At 56.2% G+C, this 18,485-nt stretch overlaps 1 protein-coding gene across 9 annotated transcripts in view; it reads left to right on the plus strand.

Annotated features, from left to right (window-relative positions):
- The window catches only part of VAV2 (vav guanine nucleotide exchange factor 2), a 155,241-nt gene that overhangs the window by 134,340 nt on the left and 2,416 nt on the right, over positions 1-18,485 (plus strand). For 2 of the 9 annotated variants that reach the window (XM_064171590.1, XM_064171591.1), the window contains 16 exons: positions 2,856-2,942; positions 4,611-4,696; positions 4,935-5,067; positions 6,486-6,500; positions 6,909-7,018; positions 7,566-7,667; positions 7,776-7,864; positions 8,834-8,850; positions 9,203-9,224; positions 10,915-11,042; positions 11,378-11,452; positions 12,360-12,412; positions 13,088-13,204; positions 13,318-13,405; positions 13,503-13,626; positions 15,901-15,953. In XM_064171590.1, the coding sequence (XP_064027660.1) occupies positions 2,856-2,942; positions 4,611-4,696; positions 4,935-5,067; positions 6,486-6,500; positions 6,909-7,018; positions 7,566-7,667; positions 7,776-7,864; positions 8,834-8,850; positions 9,203-9,224; positions 10,915-11,042; positions 11,378-11,452; positions 12,360-12,412; positions 13,088-13,204; positions 13,318-13,405; positions 13,503-13,626; positions 15,901-15,953 (1,299 nt within the window). Of the gene's footprint in view, positions 1-2,855; positions 2,943-4,610; positions 4,697-4,934; positions 5,068-6,485; positions 6,501-6,908; positions 7,019-7,565; positions 7,668-7,775; positions 7,865-8,833; positions 8,851-9,202; positions 9,225-10,914; positions 11,043-11,377; positions 11,453-12,359; positions 12,413-13,087; positions 13,205-13,317; positions 13,406-13,502; positions 13,627-15,866; positions 15,954-18,485 lie in introns of all 9 variants that reach the window. The other 7 variants (XM_064171595.1, XM_064171599.1, XM_064171592.1 and 4 more) reach the window with 5 other exon arrangements.

Here is an 18,485-nt window from a genome sequence, read left to right on the forward strand (position 1 = left end):
GATGCTGAGACACTGGCACAGGTGGAGGGTGCTGAGACACTGACACAGGTTGAGAGTGCTGAGACACTGGCACAGGTGGAGGGTGGTGAGACACTGGCACAGGTTGCCCAGGGAGGTTGTGGAGCCCAGAAGCACAGAATGTGATCAAAGCAAGTTCCCAGCTCCACAGCCCCCAGATTGCTGCTGCTTTCCATCATGGAATCACAACTGTTGTGATTGGGAAAAGCCTTCTGAGATCATCCAGTCCAAGCCTTCACCCAACACCCCCAGGGCCATCAAACCGTGTCCCCAGGTGCCAAGTCTAGAGGTTTTTTATACACCTCCTGGACTGGGCACTCCAGCACCTCCCTGGGCAGCCTGTTCCAACCCCTGACTACTCTTGCAGTGAAGATATTGTTCCTCATCTCCACCCTACACCTCTCCTGCCGTGGTCAGCTGGGGGCTTGTTTCCCCTTTGCAGAGGAGATGACCTATTCAGCAAGAGGGAACAAAAGCTCAGGAGGATGCAGCTTCCCAGAGCTCTTGGTCTTGTCACTCTCCATAACCATCCCTGCCAGGCTCCTGCTGGGCTGTTGTGTGATGTTATCAATATTGTCATGCAGATTTGTGATTATCAGCTGTGATTAACTCTTCTGCTGTTGGGAAGCTGAGGAAGGGCTGACCTAGAGGGGATGTCTTACAAAAATCCCCTGTTCAGCTTTAATCCAAGCTGACAAGAGCTGTTCTAGAGGACAAGGAGGCAGGGGAAGAGGTAAGAAGCAAACAGGCAGAGAAAATCCTCTTGGAGAGTGTAGGAAGTTGTTTGCATGGCAGGGATGGAGATCCCTGGCTTTGAGGGGGGTGTCAGGGGCTGGGCAAGCAGGGGGTCTTTCAGGGCAGGACAAGCCCCGTCGAGTGTGTCCTTGTTTTACAACGCAGCCTTTGTGTGGGGGAGATCAGAGGATGACAGAATTGGGTCTGAGATCACTCAGTCCAACCTCCAGCCCAGCCACTAAACCCTGTCCCCAAGTGCCATGGCCACACAGTTGTTGAACCCTTCCAGGGATGGGGACTCCACCACCTCCTTGGGCAGCCTGTGCCAATCCCTGACCACTCTTGCAGCAAAGAAATTGTTCCTCAGCTCCAACCTAACCCTCCCCTGGCACAACTTCAGGCCATCTCCTCCCTTTTTATCACCTGAGACAAGGGAGAAGAGCAACCTCCACATCCCTCCAACTCCCTCTCAGGAAGCTGTAGAGAGCAGTGAGGTCTCTCAGCCTCCTCCACAACTAAACACCCCCAGGTCCTTCAGCTGCTCCTCCCCAGCCCTGATCCCCAGACCCTCCCCCAGCTTTGTTGCCCTTCTCTGGACACACTCCAGCCCCTCAATGTCCTTCTTGGAGTGAACCCAGGATTTGAAGTGTGCCCTTACCAGTGCTGATGTAGGAGGTCCAGAGGTGTTGGAGCTGGGCTGTCACCTGGGAGGACAGAGCATGAGCATCCCATTGGTCTCACCTGCTCAGGAGTGATCCAGAGCACCAGGGCAGGTCAGCTGGAAGCAAGCAGAACAGAGTGAGGTCCAAAATGATGTTCAGGGATCCAGCAGTGTGTCCAGAGCAGTGATTTCACAAGAATGGATGTTCTGCCAGCAGAGGCTGGAACTGGCTGCTTGTGCTGCTCGAGCTGGACTGCCCTACCCTGGTTCTGCTGGGCTGCCCTAGCTGGGCTGGGCTGCCCTAAGCTGTCCTGGCTCTCATGAGCTACTCTGGAGGCTGTGCTTGGGCTGTCCTGGCTCTCATGGGCTGCTCTGGAGGCTGTGCTTGGGCTGTCCTGGCTCTCATGGGCTGCTCTGGAGGCTGTGCTTGGGCTGTCCTGGCTCTCATGGGCTGCTGTGGCTCTCATAGGCTGCTCTGTAGGCTCTCATGGGCTGTCCTGGCTCTCATGGGCTGCTCTGGAGGCTGTGCTTGGGCTGTCCTGGCTCTCATGGGCTGCTCTGTAGGCTCTCATGGGCTGCTCTGACTCTCATGGGCTGCTCTGGCTCTCATGGGCTGTCCTGGCTCTCATGGGCTGCTCTGGAGGCTCTCATGGGCTGTCCTGGCTCTCATGGGCTGCTCTGACTCTCATGGGCTGTCCTGGCTCTCATGGGCTGCTCTGGAGGCTGTGCTTGGGCTGTCCTGGCTCTCATGGGCTGCTCTGGAGGCTCTCATGGGCTGTCCTGGCTCTCATGGGCTGCTCTGACTCTCATGGGCTGTCCTGGCTCTCATGGGCTGTCCTGGCTCTCATGGGCTGCTCTGGAGGCTCTCATGGGCTGTCCTGGCTCTCATGGGCTGCTCTGACTCTCATGGGCTGTCCTGGCTCTCATGGGCTGCTCTGGAGGCTGTGCTTGGGCTGTCCTGGCTCTCATGGGCTGCTCTGGAGGCTCTCATGGGCTGTCCTGGCTCTCATGGGCTGCTCTGGCTCTCATGGGCTGTCCTGGCTCTCATGGGCTGCTCTGACTCTCATGGGCTGTCCTGGCTCTCATGGGCTGTCCTGGCTCTCATGGGCTGCTGTGGCTCTCATGGGCTGCTCTGTAGGCTCTCATGGGCTGCTCTGGAGGCTGTGCTTGGGCTGCTGTGGCTCTCATGGGCTGCTCTGGCTCTCATGAGCTACTCAGGGTTCGTTCATTGCCATCTTCTGGGTGATGCTCACAACTGCAGCTCCTGCCTGGCTCAGCACAGCAGGCACCAAAGAATGTGTGCAGAGTCTCCTGGGCTGCTCCTTGAGCCTCGGTCTGACTCCCGAGAGCAGCTCTGGGAAGCAGGGCCCTGCGTCTCCTGCTTTGGCAAGGGGCCAGTTCCCCCTGGGACATAAAACTCAGCCTTGACTTTGCTTTTCAGGACTTGGCCATGTACATCAATGAAGTGAAGAGGGACAAAGAGACCCTGAAGAAAATCAGTGAGTTTCAGAGCTCCATAGAGAATCTGGTGAGTTGGAAGATGCTTTTGCTCCCAGCTTGGCTTTCATTCCCATCTTGCCTTTAGTTTTTTTGGTGAGCAATTGCTACCCAAGAAGGTTTCCCTGAGTGTTTGGACCCTCCTTGATCATGGACAGTGATTCTGCTGATGGTCCAGAAGTGGTTGCTGCCTCACAAAACTAGTTGGCCATGCTGGAGGAAGGCTTCTTTTGGGGGCTGGCAAGACTGGAAGTGCTTCTCCAGCTTCTTCTCATGGTGTTAGTGTGGGGAGGACCCAAGAATTCCTCAGACAGATACCTCTTGGCTGTTTCAAGTGGGGTTCCTTCTGCTGTTGAGAGGTTACCTGAATGTTCTGGCACTTGGAAGTGTCCCCAGCCCACCTGGAGGGGAAGGGCACTCAGGCTAAGCACCTAATGCCCCCAAATCCCAGCTAGCTTTTTTAAGGAGCATCTCATCCTCCAGACTCCAGAGGTATCAGACACTTGGTCCCTTTACTGTGCTTCACCCTACCCTGAGCAGCTCATGGCTCGCTTCAGCCCTGAAGAAGCTCATTAATTAATACTGAGAGGCCAGGTTGGAGCTAATGAGCTATTTTCCAGGCTGGCTGGAGGGTGGAAGGGGGAGGGCAGGTCAGCTGTGAGTGCAGCTGCTCCTCTGCCAGCCTTTGTGCTGGGGGAATGCAAGCTGGAAGCTGACACCTGAGATGGTTCAGAAGGGCTGATGGAGAGAGATCACAGAATGGTGGGGGAGGGAAAGGGACAACTTGAAGATCATCCAGGCCAACCTCCTGCTCAAGCAGGGCACCCACAGCAGCTTGCCCAGGAGCACAATGCCTGGCTGGGGTGGAAGCTCTCCAGAGGAGGAGACTCTACAGCCTCTCTGGGCAGCCTGCTCCAGGCCTCCAGCACCAAACAACCTTTTTCTCCTGGTCAGATGGAACCTTCTGGGTTCCAGTTTGTGCCCAGTGCCCCTTGGTCTGTTGCTGGGAACCACTGACAAATTCTGGCCCCAGCCTCTTGCCCCCCACACTTTAGCTCTTGCTGAGCATTGCTCAGCTCCCCTCTGGGGCTGCTCTTCTGCAGGTTCTCAGCCCCAGGGCTCTCAGCTTTTGCTCCTCCCAGGTTCTCCAGGGCCCCCAGAAGCTTTGTAGCCTCTTGTGGACTCTCTCCAGCAGTTTTCTGGCTCTTTTAAACTGGAGAGCCCAGAACTGGACCCAGTCCTCCAGGTGTGGGCTGAGCAGAGCAGAGTGGGAGGAGAACCTCCCTCGACCTGGCCACACTTTTCTCTATGCACCCAAAACCTGCAGCATTGGTTCAGCATGGGGATGAAGAGCTCTGGTTCTGGTGCTGTAGAGACCCCTGGGAAAGAGCTTATTTTGGGGATCCCATTTGGGATCTGCACCCCAAACTTTGCAAAGAGCACTGTGACTGCTGAGGTTTGCCCTGGGAAGCCAATGCCAGAGCTCCAGGGGACCTCCCACGGTCCCATTCCTGATGCCAGAGCCACGCTCAAGTCCAGGCATCCCTCGCCGAGGATGCTGCTGTGCCCAGGAGCTTCAGCAGCTCAAGGCAGAGCTGGAGGGGATGCCCCTATTGATGTGGGCAGGTTTGGGCTGCCTCTCTCCAAAGCATCATCCCAGCCCTGGCTGCAGATCTCAGCCCTGCTTTGCTCCCTGCAGCAAGTGAAGCTGGAGGAGTTCGGGAGGCCGAAGATCGACGGCGAGCTGAAGGTCCGCTCCATAGTCAACCACACCAAGCAGGACAGGTGAGCAAGCAGCAGCACTCAGACCTCTTCCCAAACTCACTGTCCCTTCCTTTGGTGATGCCTCCCTGTGCTCCTTCAGTTAACCATCACCTAGAAGCCAGCACCAGTGTGAAATGAGAGGCAGGGGCAGAGCGCGGAGCTGTGCCGGTCGGGGGAGCTCTGCAGAGCTTCCCCTTGAGCCAGGGCTTGCAGGAGATGTTTGAGTTGGGTTCCTTGTTGCTTTGCTTGCTTTGGGCAGGTATTTGTTTTTGTTTGATAAAGTGGTGATTGTCTGCAAAAGGAAAGGCTACAGCTATGAGCTGAAGGAGATCATTGAGCTGCTCTTCCACAAGATGACCGACGACCCCATGAACAACAAGGACATCAAGAAGGTAGGTGGAGCAGGGAGGAGCTCTGCTGGAGAGCATTTTGGGGGCCTGCCCTTGGGTTGTGCATTCTCAGTAGCCTTTGAAAAACAGCAAGAGGGCTTGGGAATAAAAGCTGGAAAGTAAGTGCTCAGCTCTCAGGGCAGCCTTGCAGAGCGCTGGGGGATGTTCGTTAACCTGGGGCTGGGCTCGATCCTTGGCCTTGGAAAACAGCCCTGAAGAGGCTGGGATGGTTGGAGTGAGGAAAGAGGAATGATAGAATGGGTTAGGTTGGAAGGGACCTCAAGGATCAGCCAGTTCCAACCCCCTGCCATGGGCAAGAACACCTCCCACTAGAACAGGTTGCTTGAGGCCTCATCCAGCCTGCCCTTGACCACCTCCAGGGAGGGAGTTGTTCATTAGGTTGGACTGGATGATCTTAGAGGTCTCTTCCACAGCCACAACCAACCTGGCCAACCCTGTTCCCTGTGTTCTGGTCCACCAGCAAGGAGCAAATATCAGTTGGGAGGAGGAGGTGAGGGAGGGAAGGTGCATCTGGATGCTCCTGGTGCCATGAGTTGTGGGGTGGAGGAACCTGGCAGGGTGGGCAGCATGAGAGCTGTCAGCCAGGAGCAGCACTCAGCACTGCTGCAGCATCTCTGCACTGCTGCTCTCAGGCTTGGCCTGCAGCCCACTTAGCCACTTAGCAGAGAGCCATCAGCTTAAGCATAGAACTCTTTGGGTTGGAAAAGAGCATTAAGATCATCCAGTCCAAGCATCATCAACTCAAGACCACCACTGCCCCAAGGTGCCATGGCCACAGGTGTCTGGGACACCTCCAGGGATGGAGACTCCACCACCTCCCTGGGCAGCCTGTGCCAATCCCTGACCACTCTGACAGCAACTAAACTTGTCCTAATCTCCAACCTAAACCCCCCTGGCACAATTCCAAGCCATTTCCTCTCATCCTATCACCTCATATTAGAATCACAGAATCAGTCAGGGTTGGAAGGGACCACAAGGATCATTCCAGTTCCAACCCCCCTGCCATGGGCAGGGACATCCTAGCTCAGGGTAGAGGATTAGAGAGATTAGATTAGAGAGCAGAGCCCAACCCCCAGCTGGCTCCAAACGCCTTTCAGGGAGCTGCAGGGAGCAGTGAGGTCTCCCTTCAGCCTCCTCTTCTCCAGATGAAACACCTCCACTTCCTCAGCTGCTCCTCACCAGCCCTGTTCTCCAGACCCTTCACCCTCCTCTGGACCTGCTGCAGCCCCTCCATGTCCCAGTGACCCACTGATAACCCACTTAGATGCCAGGGGAAGAGCTGTTGTGATGGGTGACAGTGGGTAAGAGTGGCCCAGTTTGCCTCTTGGGTGCTGCAGAAGTGCTGCTGCCTTTGTGTTCTAACCAAATATGTTTCCACTTTGCTCTCCTCTGCTTTCCAGTCTCATGGGAAGATGGTAAGCAGAGCACTCCCTTTCCTCTCCCCTTTCTGCTGCGTGGGGTGGTAATGAGCCAGGCAGAACATATGTGCAGTGGGCAGGTCAGATGTTCCTCCTGGGCTGTCAGCTGCTGTCAAGGAGAGAGAGAATGGCCAAGGGGGGGGATCCAGTGGAGCAGAACAAATGTAGGCTCTCTCTCATCTGCCACCATGAAATCCTGGCTGGCCTTAGAGAGCAGCACGAAGCATCATTAGCTGTGATGAGTTGGACAAACAGGGAGGTCTCCATCCTCCCTCCCTGCTGCTGTTACCTTTGCAAAGGGTCAGTGGTGCTGCAGAAGGGGGGATGGGGCAGGCACCCAGAGCAGTTCCTCAGTGCTGTGTTTTGCTGCCCAGGTGCCACCAGCTCTCTCCTGTTCTCTTGCAGTGGTCCTATGGCTTCTACCTGATTCACCTTCAGGGCAAGCAGGGCTTCCAGTTCTTCTGCAAGACAGAGGAGATGAAGAGGAAATGGATGGAGCAGTTTGAAATGGCAATGTGAGCCCCAGCAGGTTGCCAAGCCCCGGGGGGAAGAGTGCCCTGTGCCAGCAGGTTGCTGGAGGGCAGCTCTGATAGCAAAGCCTCTGGTGGGGGAGCTCAAGTGGGCTTGTGGGATTGGGTCCCTGTGCAAAGGGAGCTTGGGTCCAGCAGGAAATCCTCTGTCCTGAGCATCTGCCCCAAAGCATGGGTGGGACAGCTCTGCAGCAGGGTCAGGCCCCAGTGTGGAGCACCTGGGGCTGGAGGAAGGGGATGCTGCTGCCTCTGCAGGGAGCTGAGCAGAGCAGGACTTGGCCCCCACGCACCGGCAGGTCTGGGCTGTTGACTGAGTCAAGCAAGGGCCAAATCCAGGAAGGTTGTCCCAGGGGAAGGTTGATGAGCAAAATCCTTCCCCTGCAGAGCCAAGCCCTGAGTCTGCTGTCACACTTGATTGTGCTCCTGTCCCTCTGGTGACCAAAATGCAGGCAGCAGCTGCTGTGGCAGGGCAGGAGCAGAGTGTGGCTGGCAAGGACAGGTTGGTAGCTCCCACCCTGGTCCTTTCCCTTAGGTCCAACATCAAACCAGAGAAAGCCAATGCAAACCATCACAACTTTCAGATGTACACCTTTGAGAAGACTACCAACTGCAAAGCCTGCAGGATGTTCCTGAGGTGAGCAGCCTCCCTCCAGCTTTTCCACCTCTCCCCTCCAAACACAGCAAGGACAAAAATCTCCAAAGCTGAGGCTGAATTAGGACTTTTCTGACTTCTTTCCTGCAGAGGAACCTTCTACCAGGGCTACCTTTGCCCCAAGTGTGGAGCAGGTGCTCATAAGGAGTGCTTGGAGATCATTCCTCCCTGCAAGATGGGTGAGTTACTCCACCCCACGAGCAGCTTGTGCCCAGGAGGTGAATGCCTGGGGATGAGCTGAGGGCTTTGCTCTGCACAGCACTGACAGTTGGTGATGCACAGCAACATCCAAGTGCAGAGCCAGAGAATGGGTTGGGCTGGAAGGGATCTTTTCAAGCTCATCCAGTCCAAACCCCCTGCAGCTAACAGAGCAGGTTGCTGAAAGCCCCAAACAAGCTGACCTGGGCTGGTTGCAGGGATGGGGCAGCTCTCACCTCTCTGGGCAACCTGGGCCAGGGTCTCACCACTCTCAGTGTTAAGAATCTCTTCCTTCTCTCTTTTAGTGTCAAACCATCACCCCTTGGCCTGTCACAACAGGCACTGCTCAGAAGTCTGCTCCCAGCTTTATAAGGGGGACCTTAGAGCTCAGCCAGTCCCAACCCCCTGCCCTAGGCAAGGACACCTCCCACTAGAACAGGTTGCTCAAGGCCTCTTCCAGCCTGGCCTTGAACACCTCCAGGCAGAGGGCATCCACAACCTCCCTGGGCAACCTGTTCTTCATCAGGAGGTGTTGGTTGCTGAAAGCCTGAAGGTCAATGCCAGGTTTCCAGTGAGGAGACCTCTCACCCCCAGACCCCTCACAGTACAGCAACAGATAATGCCTGTGGTCTACACAGGCAAACCTCTGCTCTCCTGGGTCTGAGTCCTGACCCTGCATGGTGCAGGCAACTGTCACAGGGAGGATTTGGGTGGGGAAGGGATGGAGGAAGAAACAAAATCACACAACTTCATGCAGGTGTGTAAAACATCCTTGTCTGGCTCCAGCCTGTCCAGTTCTTGCCCACCCACTGCAGGGTGATGACTTTGTGCTTCCTCCATCACATCCAAGCACTGCTGCTGGTTTCTTGATGCTCACAGCCTCAAGAGAAGCAGAAACTGGGGGTTGTGGCCTGTTAAATTAACCTCTCACTTCACCATTTCTCTTGCAGGTTCTTCAGCAGACCAGGTATGCTGTTGGAAGGCACTTTCCTGCTTCTCCCCCTCCCTGCCTTGGGCAGAACCTGCTTCCTTGCTCAGTCTGGCTGTGAGCAGCTCTGGGGAAGACCCAGCACTGACCTTGGGGGTCCTAGCAACCTGGGCTGGGAACAGAACTGGAGACCAGTGGCTGCTCCAGCATAAAACTGGCCCAGTTTAGCAGCACCACAGCCAGCACCCAGCTGGGATAAGTACCATGGGATGGGGAGGTACCAGGGAGGATTCAGGACAGGGTTTCTCATCCCAGTGGCTTCAGGTGGGGGCTCATGGAGAGTGCTGAGACTGCCATGTCCTCATGGAGACTTCTTCCTCTCTCTTTGCAGGATTCCCTGGGTGCTGGACCTGGTAAGGACATCACTGTGTTGGAGGGGGGCAAACAGAGTCAGCATCTTGACTGTGCCTGCTGTTGGCCCTGGCACTGAGCAGGTTGCAGGGGGGGGGAAGCTCCTTCTGAAACCAGAAAGGAGCATGAGCAAGTGATGGGACCTTGAGGTCCCTTCTGTCCCTGCTGAAAGACTCAGCTCCTCTCTGGGCAAAACCCTCACCCACCTTGTGCCTGTGGCTGTTCTCTTGCCCCTGGTCTGCCCTGCCCTGTGACTAAAGCTTCTGGACATCACAGGAGCAAGGAAAGAGAGCCTGGCAAATCCTCTCAGGCAGAATCATCCTTCAAAGCAGACCAAAGCCCTCCTGGCAGAGTGGTTTGTGGCTGAAGGGGAGCATCTTCCTGCCCCTGTCCTTCCCTCTGCTGGGGCCATTGGGTGTGGTGATTAGCACAAGATCTTGGGTTGGGTTGGGTTTTTTTTTTGCTTCAGGAGTAGCCTGGACAGAGTGCAGGACCTGCCCTGCCCATGCTGTGCCTCAGAGGAGAAGGAACAGTTTGGGTTTGTGCTTCTTCCAAGGAGAGGGAAGCCAAACCTGGCAGCAAGAGACCAGCAGGACAAGGGAGGTTCTTGTGCCCCTCTGCTCAGCACTGCTCAGGCCACACCTGGAGTGCTGTGTCCAGTTCTGGGCTCCTGAATTGCAGAGAGATGTTGAGGTGCTGGAAGGTGTTTGGAGAAGGGCAGCAAGGCTGGGGAGGGGCCTGGAGCAGAGCCCTGTGAGGAGAGGCTGAGGGAGCTGGGGGGGTGCAGCCTGCAGCAGAGGAGGCTCAGGGCAGAGCTCATTGCTGCCTGCAGCTGCCTGCAGGGAGGCTGTAGCCAGGTGGGGTTGGGCTCTGCTGCCAGGCAGCCAACAACAGAACAAGGGGACACAGCCTCAAGCTGTGCCAGGGCTTGGATGTTGTTAGGAAGTTGTTGTCATAGAGAGTGATTGGCATTGGAATGGGCTGCCCAGGGAGGTGGTGGAGTCTGTGTGGCTGGAGGTGTTGCAGCCAAGCCTGGCTGGGGCACTTAGTGCCATGGTCTGGTTGGTTGGGCAGGGCTGGGTGCTAGGTTGTGCTGGCTGAGCTTGGAGCTCTCTTCCAACCTGCCTGATTCTATGAATCAAAGCTGGTGGCTGCAAAAGAGAAGAAGTCAGAGTGTGGTCTGCCCAGGCAGGCAGAGGCAGAGCTGGGGAAGCACTTTGAAGCTGAGCACTGAAGGTTCAGTGCAGCTGGAGAGGGTTATTTAATGTGCAGTCCTTGGCCAGGCAGCTGGACTTTGCCCATCAGCTTCCAGGGCTGTTTGGGTCCCAGGTCCAGCTGAAGCTCAGTGGGAGCCAAGAGCTCACTGATCCCTTTGTGCAATCGTGGGGGTCAGCACTGAACCCTGCTGCCCTGGCAGGGTTCAAGTTCAGGGGCAGAGCTGGGAGTTGGGAGCCTCAGCTTGGCTCCTGAGTCTTTCAGGGCTTTGATTTTCACTTGGAGAACTCATCCATGCATGGAACTGCAGGAGCCAAGGCTGTGGGCACCAAAGCCTTCCTGCTTTCATGCTCCCTGCCCCCATTCGCTGCCTGCTGGAGCTGTTGGGTTGGTGGCTCAGGGTGTGAGGCTCCAGAGGCTGCAGGAGGGCAGGGGTGAGGCTGGGACTAAGGGCTGCAATCTCTGCTTCTCTCCCAGGGCCCAAGATGGTGGCTGTGCAGAACTACCATGGGAACCCAGCCCCCCCCGGGAAGCCAGTGCTGACCTTTCAAATGGGGGACGTGATCGAGCTGCTGAGGGGGGACCCTGACTCCCCGTGGTGGGAGGTGAGAGCAACTCCCAGGGAGTGACTTCTACACCAGCAGGCCCTGGCACAGGCTGCCCAGGGAGGTGGTGGAGTCCCCATCCCTGGGGGTGTTGGAGCAATGTGTGCCCATGGCCCCTGGGGACGTGGTGTGGTGGCCACAGCGGGGTTGGGTTGATGACCCTGGAGGACTTTTCCAACCCAAACAACTCCATGATCCTATGATCCCTTTTTATGGGTTTGGAGCTGAGGGTGGGGGATGACTGTGAGGGAGTTTAGAGCCTGTCCCCATGGCTGTGTGACCAAACCTTTGGTGGCAGTGCACAGCCCAGACTGACCCCCAGCTTGGCTTTGCAGGGCAGGCTGCTGCAGACCAAGAAGTCAGGTTACTTCCCCAGCAACTCAGTGAAGCCCTGCCCAGTGGATGCAAGGGTGAGTGCCAAGGAGGAGATGCAACTGGGAGCACTGGGGGCTGCCATGGGAGGTGCTGCTCTGCTGGTACCAAGCATCCTGGCGTGGCTCAGGAGCAGTGTGGGCAGCAGGACAAGGGAGGTTCTTCTGCCCCTCTGCTCAGCACTGCTCAGGACACACCTTGAGTGCTGTGTCCAGTTCTGGGCTCCTCCATTGCAGAGAGCTGTTGAGGTGCTGGAAGGTGTTGAGAGAAGGGCAGCAAGGCTGGGGAGGGGCCTGGAGCAGAGCCCTGTGAGGAGAGGCTGAGGGAGCTGGGGGGGTGCAGCCTGCAGCAGAGGAGGCTCAGGGCAGAGCTCATTGCTGTCTGCAGCTGCCTGCAGGGAGGCTGTAGCCAGGTGGGGTTGGGCTCTGCTGCCAGGCAGCCAGCACCAGAACAAGGGGACACAGCCTCAAGCTGTGCCAGGGCAGGTTCAGGCTGGATGTTGTTAGGAAGTTGTTGTCAGAGAGAGTGATTGGCATTGGAATGGGCTGCCCAGGGAGGTGGTGGAGTCTTTGTGGCTGGAGGTGTTGCAGCCAAGGCTGGCTGGGGCACTTAGTGCCATGGTCTGGTTGGTTGGGCAGGGCTGGGTGCTAGGTTGTGCTGGCTGAGCTTGGAGCTCTCTGCCAACCTGCTCCATTCCATGATTCTATGAATGCCACTGCCATGGTGCTGCTGTGCTCCACTACCTCCCTGGAGGTGTTCAGGACCAGGCTGGATGAGGTCTCGAGAGCCATGTTCTAGTGGGAGGTGTCCCTGCCTGTGACAGGGGGGGTTGGAACTGGATGATCTTTGAGCTCCCTTCCAACCTAAACCATTCTGTGACTCATTCTGCAGCCTGGTGGGGTGCTGCTGGGTGGCCATCAGTAGTAACCAAGGCTCTCTTTGCAGCCCCCCAACAGCCGTCCACCCTCACGGGAGATCGACTACACAGCCTACCCATGGTGAGTCCCTGCCCACCCCTGGGCACAGCCCTCCTCTGCCCCAGAAGGGACAGAGGAGCTCTGAAGCAGGCTGTCCAGAGACCCTGTGGAAGTCTTCTTCCCTGAAGACAATCAAAACTCACCTGGGTGCCTTCCTGTGTGATCTGCCTTCGGTGATCCTGCTCTGGCAGGGAGCGGGGTTGGATTTTGGATGGTCTCTGGAGGTCCCTCCCAACGCTGAACCATTCTGGCATGTGGCAGCCTTGTGCCTGGGGCAGGAATCCACTCTGATGCTGAATGCAGAGTAGCCATGATTCATGCCCCACCTGTCCCAGGGCTGTGATGATGGCCTGCCCGGGGAGGTGCTGGAGTCATTGTCGTCTCTGGAGGTGTTGAAGCCAAGCCTGGCTGGGGCACTTAGTGCCATGGTCTGGTTGCTTGGCTGGGGCTGGATGCTAGGATGGGCAGGATGAGCTTGGAGCTCTCTTCCAACCTGCTGGATTCTATGGCTCTATGATCTCAGGGCACTTTCTGCTCAGGAGCATTTGGGATGAGACCTGGAGGAGGCTTTTCCTTCTCACCCTTCACGCCTCAAAACCAAAAAGCTTCCTGTTGGGTGGCTGCTCCATGCCTGTTTTAATGCCAGACACTGATTGTTTTAGTGGCCTGGATTAACTCCTCAACCTCTGGGCTCAGGTTTGCAGGGAACATGGAGAGGCAGCAGACAGACAACCTGCTCAAGTCTCACGTCAGTGGCACCTACCTGATCAGGGAGCGCCCAGCCGAGGCCGAGCGCTTTGCCATCAGCATTAAGTGAGTTGCACCTTGGCAGTGAGGCTTAATTTGCTAACTGGGGGCCATGGAAGGCAAGATGAGGCTGGAGCACACAGCTACGTTGTCTTCACTGCCTTTGCTCCCGTTGGCAGGTTCAACGAGGAGGTGAAGCACATCAAGGTAGTGGAGAAGGACAACTGGATCCACATCACGGAAGCCAAGAAGTTTGAAAGCTTGCTGGTAGGTTTCTGTAGCCTCCTTCTGAGGGTGGCCATCACCCTTGTAAGTCTTGCAGAGGGTGGCAGGGACAGCCAAGAGCCTCTCCATCCTTTCCCAGGAGCTGGTTGAGTACTACCAGAGCCATTCACTGAAGGAGAGCTTCAAGCAGCTGGACACCACCCTCAAGTACCCCTACAAGTCCCGAGAGCGCTCCACCTCCAGGACCTTCACCCGCTCCCCAGGTAAAAAACAGCCCAGCACTGCAGGTGGGCAGCCCCTAAGGCCCCTGGAGGCATCTCTCAGCCTCTCAGCAAGCAGTAGGAGAGATGTTAGGAGCTTTGCTGTGGGGTTGGAGCCTCCCAGTTGGCAAACGAACCTTCTGCTGGTGGTGTTGTGGGGATGGGTTTTAGAGAAGGGCTCTAATTGGAGGTCCAACCCAGAGAGGTTGTGGAGTCACAGGCTCTGGAGGCATTCAAACCCTCCCTGGAGGCACCTTTCAGCCTCTCAGCAAGCAGTAGGAGAGATATTAGGAGCTTTGCTGGGGGGTTGGAGCCTCCCAGTTGGCAAACAAACCTTCTGCTGGTGGTGGTGTGGGGATGGGTCTTAGAGAAGGGCTGTAAGGAGGGGGGGTCAACACAGAGAGCTTGTGGAGTCTCACTCTCTGGAGGCATTCAGCCCCCCCTTGGACATGTTCCTGAGTGATTTAGTTTAGGTGATCCTGCTCTAGCAGAGATGTTGGACGAGATCTTCAGAGCTCCTTTCACAGAGGTGATTCTGTGAGCTGAGCCTTGCCACTGCGCTCTGAGCTCCTGCAGCTCCACAGGCTGGGTGCAGCCACTCAGAGACAGCTTTTGCTGGGGGGGATAGGAGAAGGATGGTGTCCTTCCTTCTCTGCTCTGGGGGTGCTTTTCCACCCCCTGGTCCTGCTGGGAGAAGAGCTGTGGCTGGAGGAGCAGCCCAAGGGGCAGTGAGCTCTGTATCGTGTCTTACTGCCCAGCTGAGCCTCTGTGCCTGTGTTGTAATGGATCCAGTGCCAGTGGGGCTTGGGATGGTTGTTGGAGTCCCAGCAGGACTCCTTTAGTGGAGAGGATGGGAGACAGAGCAAGTCTGGAGCCCAGAGTAAGAGCTGGGAAAGAAATGATGCCAGCAGGTGGAAAGCAAAAGGAGCATTGGTGCAAAATGGCTCATTTGGTGTCAGGGATAGGCAGCTGGCGGGGGAAAAGGAAGCAGTTTGGGGGGGGGGAAAGGAATCAGTTTGTAGGGGGGGAAGGAATCAGTTTGTGGTGGGGGAGAGGAATCAGTTTGGGGGGGAAGGAATCAGTTGGGGGGAAAGGAATCAGTTTGTTGGGGGGAAAAGGAATCAGTTTGTGGTGGGGGAAAAGGAATCAGTTTGGGGGGGAAGGAATCAGTTGGGGGGAAAGGAATCAGTTTGTAGGGGGGGAAGGAATCAGTTTGTGGTGGGGGAGAGGAATCAGTTTGGGGGGGAAGGAATCAGTTGGGGGAAAGGAATCAGTTTGTTGGGGGGAAAAGGAATCAGTTTGTGGGGGGGAAAAGGAATCAGTTTAGGGGGGAAGGAATCTGTTGAGGGGAAAAAGAATCAGTTTGTGGGGAGGAAAAGTAATCAGTTTGTGGGGGAAAGGAATCTGGGGGGGGGAAAGGGATCAGTTCAGGGCAGGGAAAGGGATCAGTTTGGGGGAAAAAAGTATTTGTGGGGGGAAAGAAAAGAATCAATTTGAGGAAGGGAAAGAAAATCAGGTTGGGGGGTGGAAGGAAAGAATCAGGCTGGGGGAAGGGAAAGGAAAAGAATCAGTTTGAGGTGGGGGAAGGAATCATTTTGGGGGGAAGCACTTTGAGGCTGAGCACTGTGGGTCTAAGCCCTTTTCCCAAGGGGTGTTTGAGAAGAACACCAAAGGGAGGTGGATTTTAGGAGCTGCTGAAACTTCCTTTTGCACAAAACACAACTGTAGGAGTGACAGGAGCAGAGGGAATGGCCTCAAGTTGCACCCGGGGAGGTTTAGGTTGGGCATGAGGAGCAGTTTCTTCCCCCAGAAAGGTTTGTCAAGCTCTGGGACAGGCTGCTCAGGGCAGTCCCCAGCCCTGGAGGGCTTCCAAAGCTGTGGAGATGTGGTGCTGAGGGCCCTGGTTTAGTGCAGGGTTAATGGTTGGAGCTGATGAGCTGAAAGGTCTCTTCCAACCAACCTTGATTCTGTGACTTTTGGCTGTGGCTGGAGCTGCTGCCAGCTGTCCCAGCCCCAAGCCTGTGTGCAGCCTGCTCTAGGGTAGGGTGTCCCTGCCCGTGGCAGGGGTATTGGAACTGGCTGCTCCTTGTGGTCCCTTCCAGCCCTGGCTGATTCTTTGAAGATCTCCTGCATGCTTTGCTCTTAGCTTTTTAAAACCTGCTGCATTCTAATGCTTGATTTTACTTTGATTTCCCTTTTAATGCCTCTTCTGCCTCTTTCTGTTTCTCTCTAACCCCTTGCAGCCTCCTGTGCTTCCTACAACTTTTCTTTTCTCAGTCCTCAGGGCCTCAACTTTTCTTCTCAGAGCTCCTCCAGTCCCTTCTGGTCAGGTACCAGTGGCAGAGAGATCTGCTGCCATCCCCCGGGCTGCAGCATCCCCAGCTTGAAAGCCATCACCAGCAGGACCCGTGGGGTCCCTGCTGTCCCTGCATCACTCACAGGCAGTTCAGAGGATCTCCAGTGGGGGACCAGCCTGGAAATGAGTTAATTAACCAACGCTTGGCTGGCAGCAAAATGCACTCCCCCCTCTCCCCAGCGTCAAGGCAGGGAGGAGATGGAGTTGCCACTATTTGAGCAAAGAGGCTAAAATGAACCCAAAAGTGAATCCTGGCACCTTGGGGTCTCATGATGTACTTCAAGCTTGACCTGTTTCTCCCATGTGTTTCACCAGACCAGCACTGGCATCTCACCATCCTCCAGACCATTCCTCCTTGCTCCACAAGGAGACCATCTCAGTGTCCAGCAGTTGTTGAGCTCTGGTATCTGAGGCTGCTCAGGAGCCCCTTCCTGAGTACCTTGGTGGGGTGGGGGGAATCAAATGTGTTTTGGGGCTCAGGCTCCCTGCAGAGAGTGCTGTGCTGCTCCAGCTTTTAGAGCCCATTACAGACTGGTGCCTTCCTGCCTGCTTGGCAGGGATCAGAGCAAAACTGTGCCAGTTTGGCTCTTCCCCTTCTAAGTTTGTTGTTCAAGGTCGACAGGGGAACCTGTGGGCAAAGCCAGAGCTGCTTTCCTTGCTGCCCTCTTTGGGAAGAACGTTTTTTGTGATGGGATTAGGCCAAAACTGGGACTCTGGGATGCTTGAGCTGCATAGAAAGTCTCACAGAAGGGAATCTCTGCAGCAGTGGGCTCTGGGCAAGCTCCTGATGAAGGAGCTCAAAGCTGCTGTGGTTCTCGCTCTGCTCTCCAGCCCAGTGAGGCTGGATGAGCTCTCTGGTGACTGCTCATTGTGTGTCTGCCTGGAGCATCTCCATCACCATCCTCATCTCCTTCCACACTGAGAGCTGAAAACCTGGGCAAAGCTTTCCCTCCAACTTCAGTTCAACCTTGGTTTGCAAACTTTTCACCCTGGGACAAGAGGAGGAGCCTCACCCAAGCTTGGCCTGCCAGGGTGGGGGGTTTCTGTTGCAGACTTCAGAGGAGCTGCATTTTACCTCCTCCTCTGCCCATCCCATCCCTTCCCACCGTTGTTCTCCAACCTCCTTCCCCTCCCATGCCCAGTCCCTGGGGCAGGGTTGCTGAGCACTGGCCCTGCCTTCCCCTCCTACTGCTCCTCTTGTGCTGAGCATCCCCTGCCTGAAGTGATGGAGATCCGTGGTGCTGGTGGAGGTCTGGAGCTGGGATGGCTCCTGGGACAATGCTGCTTATCCCAAGCTGTTGGTCAGCATTAGGGTTTGCAGGCTGCTGGTCTATTAGGGAAGCAGGTTTCCAAGGCTCCTGGTTGCTCCCTGGCAGGGACAGGAGCAAGGGAGGGCAGCAGGTTTGTGACTTGTTCCTCTGTCTGGAGATTTTGCTCAGCATCTCTGGGAGAAGACAATCCCAAGAGGTCACTTCTTTGGAGTAGTTTAAGTAGAAGCTGCCATGTGAAATCTTTTCTCAAGCTGGTCCCATCAGGTGCTGGGAGCTGTGCAGCAGCCAGACCTCATTTTGGTAGTGGGGCAGGATTTTCCCCATGCTTTATTTGTGTATTCCCTCGAAACCTTTCACCATCTTCTCACAGAGGTGGCTCTCACCCCAGCAATCCTTCCACCAAGCCCCTCCTGGACTTCCCTCCTCAGCAGAGAGAGGCTTCCCAAGCCCACAGAGCTGATTAAAGCCCAGCAGAGACCCACTTTTAACCCCAGGCATCCTGGGCTGGCTCTGGAGCAGTGTGGGCAGCAGGACAAAGGAGGTCCTTGTGCCCCTGTGCTCAGCACTGCTCAGGCCACACCTTGAGTGCTGTGTCCAGTTCTGGGCTCCTGAATTGCAGAGAGATGTTGAGGTGCTGGAAGGTGTTGAGAGCAGGGCAGCAAGGCTGGGGAGGGGCCTGGAGCAGAGCCCTGTGAGGAGAGGCTGAGGGAGCTGGGGGTGTGCAGCCTGCAGCAGAGGAGGCTCAGGGCAGAGCTGATTGCTGCCTGCAGCTGCCTGCAGGGAGGCTGTAGCCAGGTGGGGTTGGGCTCTGCTGCCAGGCAGCCAGCACCAAAAGAAGGGGACACAGCCTCAAGCTGTGCCAGGGCAGGTCCAGGCTGGATGTTAGGAGGAAGTTGTTGTCAGAGAGAGTGATTGGCATTGGAATGGGCTGCCCAGGGAGGTGGTGGAGTGGCTGTGGCTGGAGGTGTTGCAGCCAAGGCTGGCTGGGGCACTTAGTGCCATGGTCTGGTTGGTTGGGCAGGGCTGGGTGCTAGGTTGTGCTGGCTGAGCCTGGAGCTCTCTTGCAGCCTGCTTGCTCTGTGACTCCAAGCAGACATCTCCATTGGCTTCCTTTTCCCAGCCTATAATCTTAATTTCTCTCACTAAGAGAATCCACTTAGCCTCAAAGTAGCACACCCAGGTTGAACCTTCCCCAAGCTTTCCCCAGGCTTTGGCTGGTGCCCTGTGGTGGGGGC

This window comes from Pogoniulus pusillus, chromosome 35, assembly GCF_015220805.1.
Source record: "Pogoniulus pusillus isolate bPogPus1 chromosome 35, bPogPus1.pri, whole genome shotgun sequence".
NCBI lineage: Eukaryota > Metazoa > Chordata > Aves > Piciformes > Lybiidae > Pogoniulus > Pogoniulus pusillus.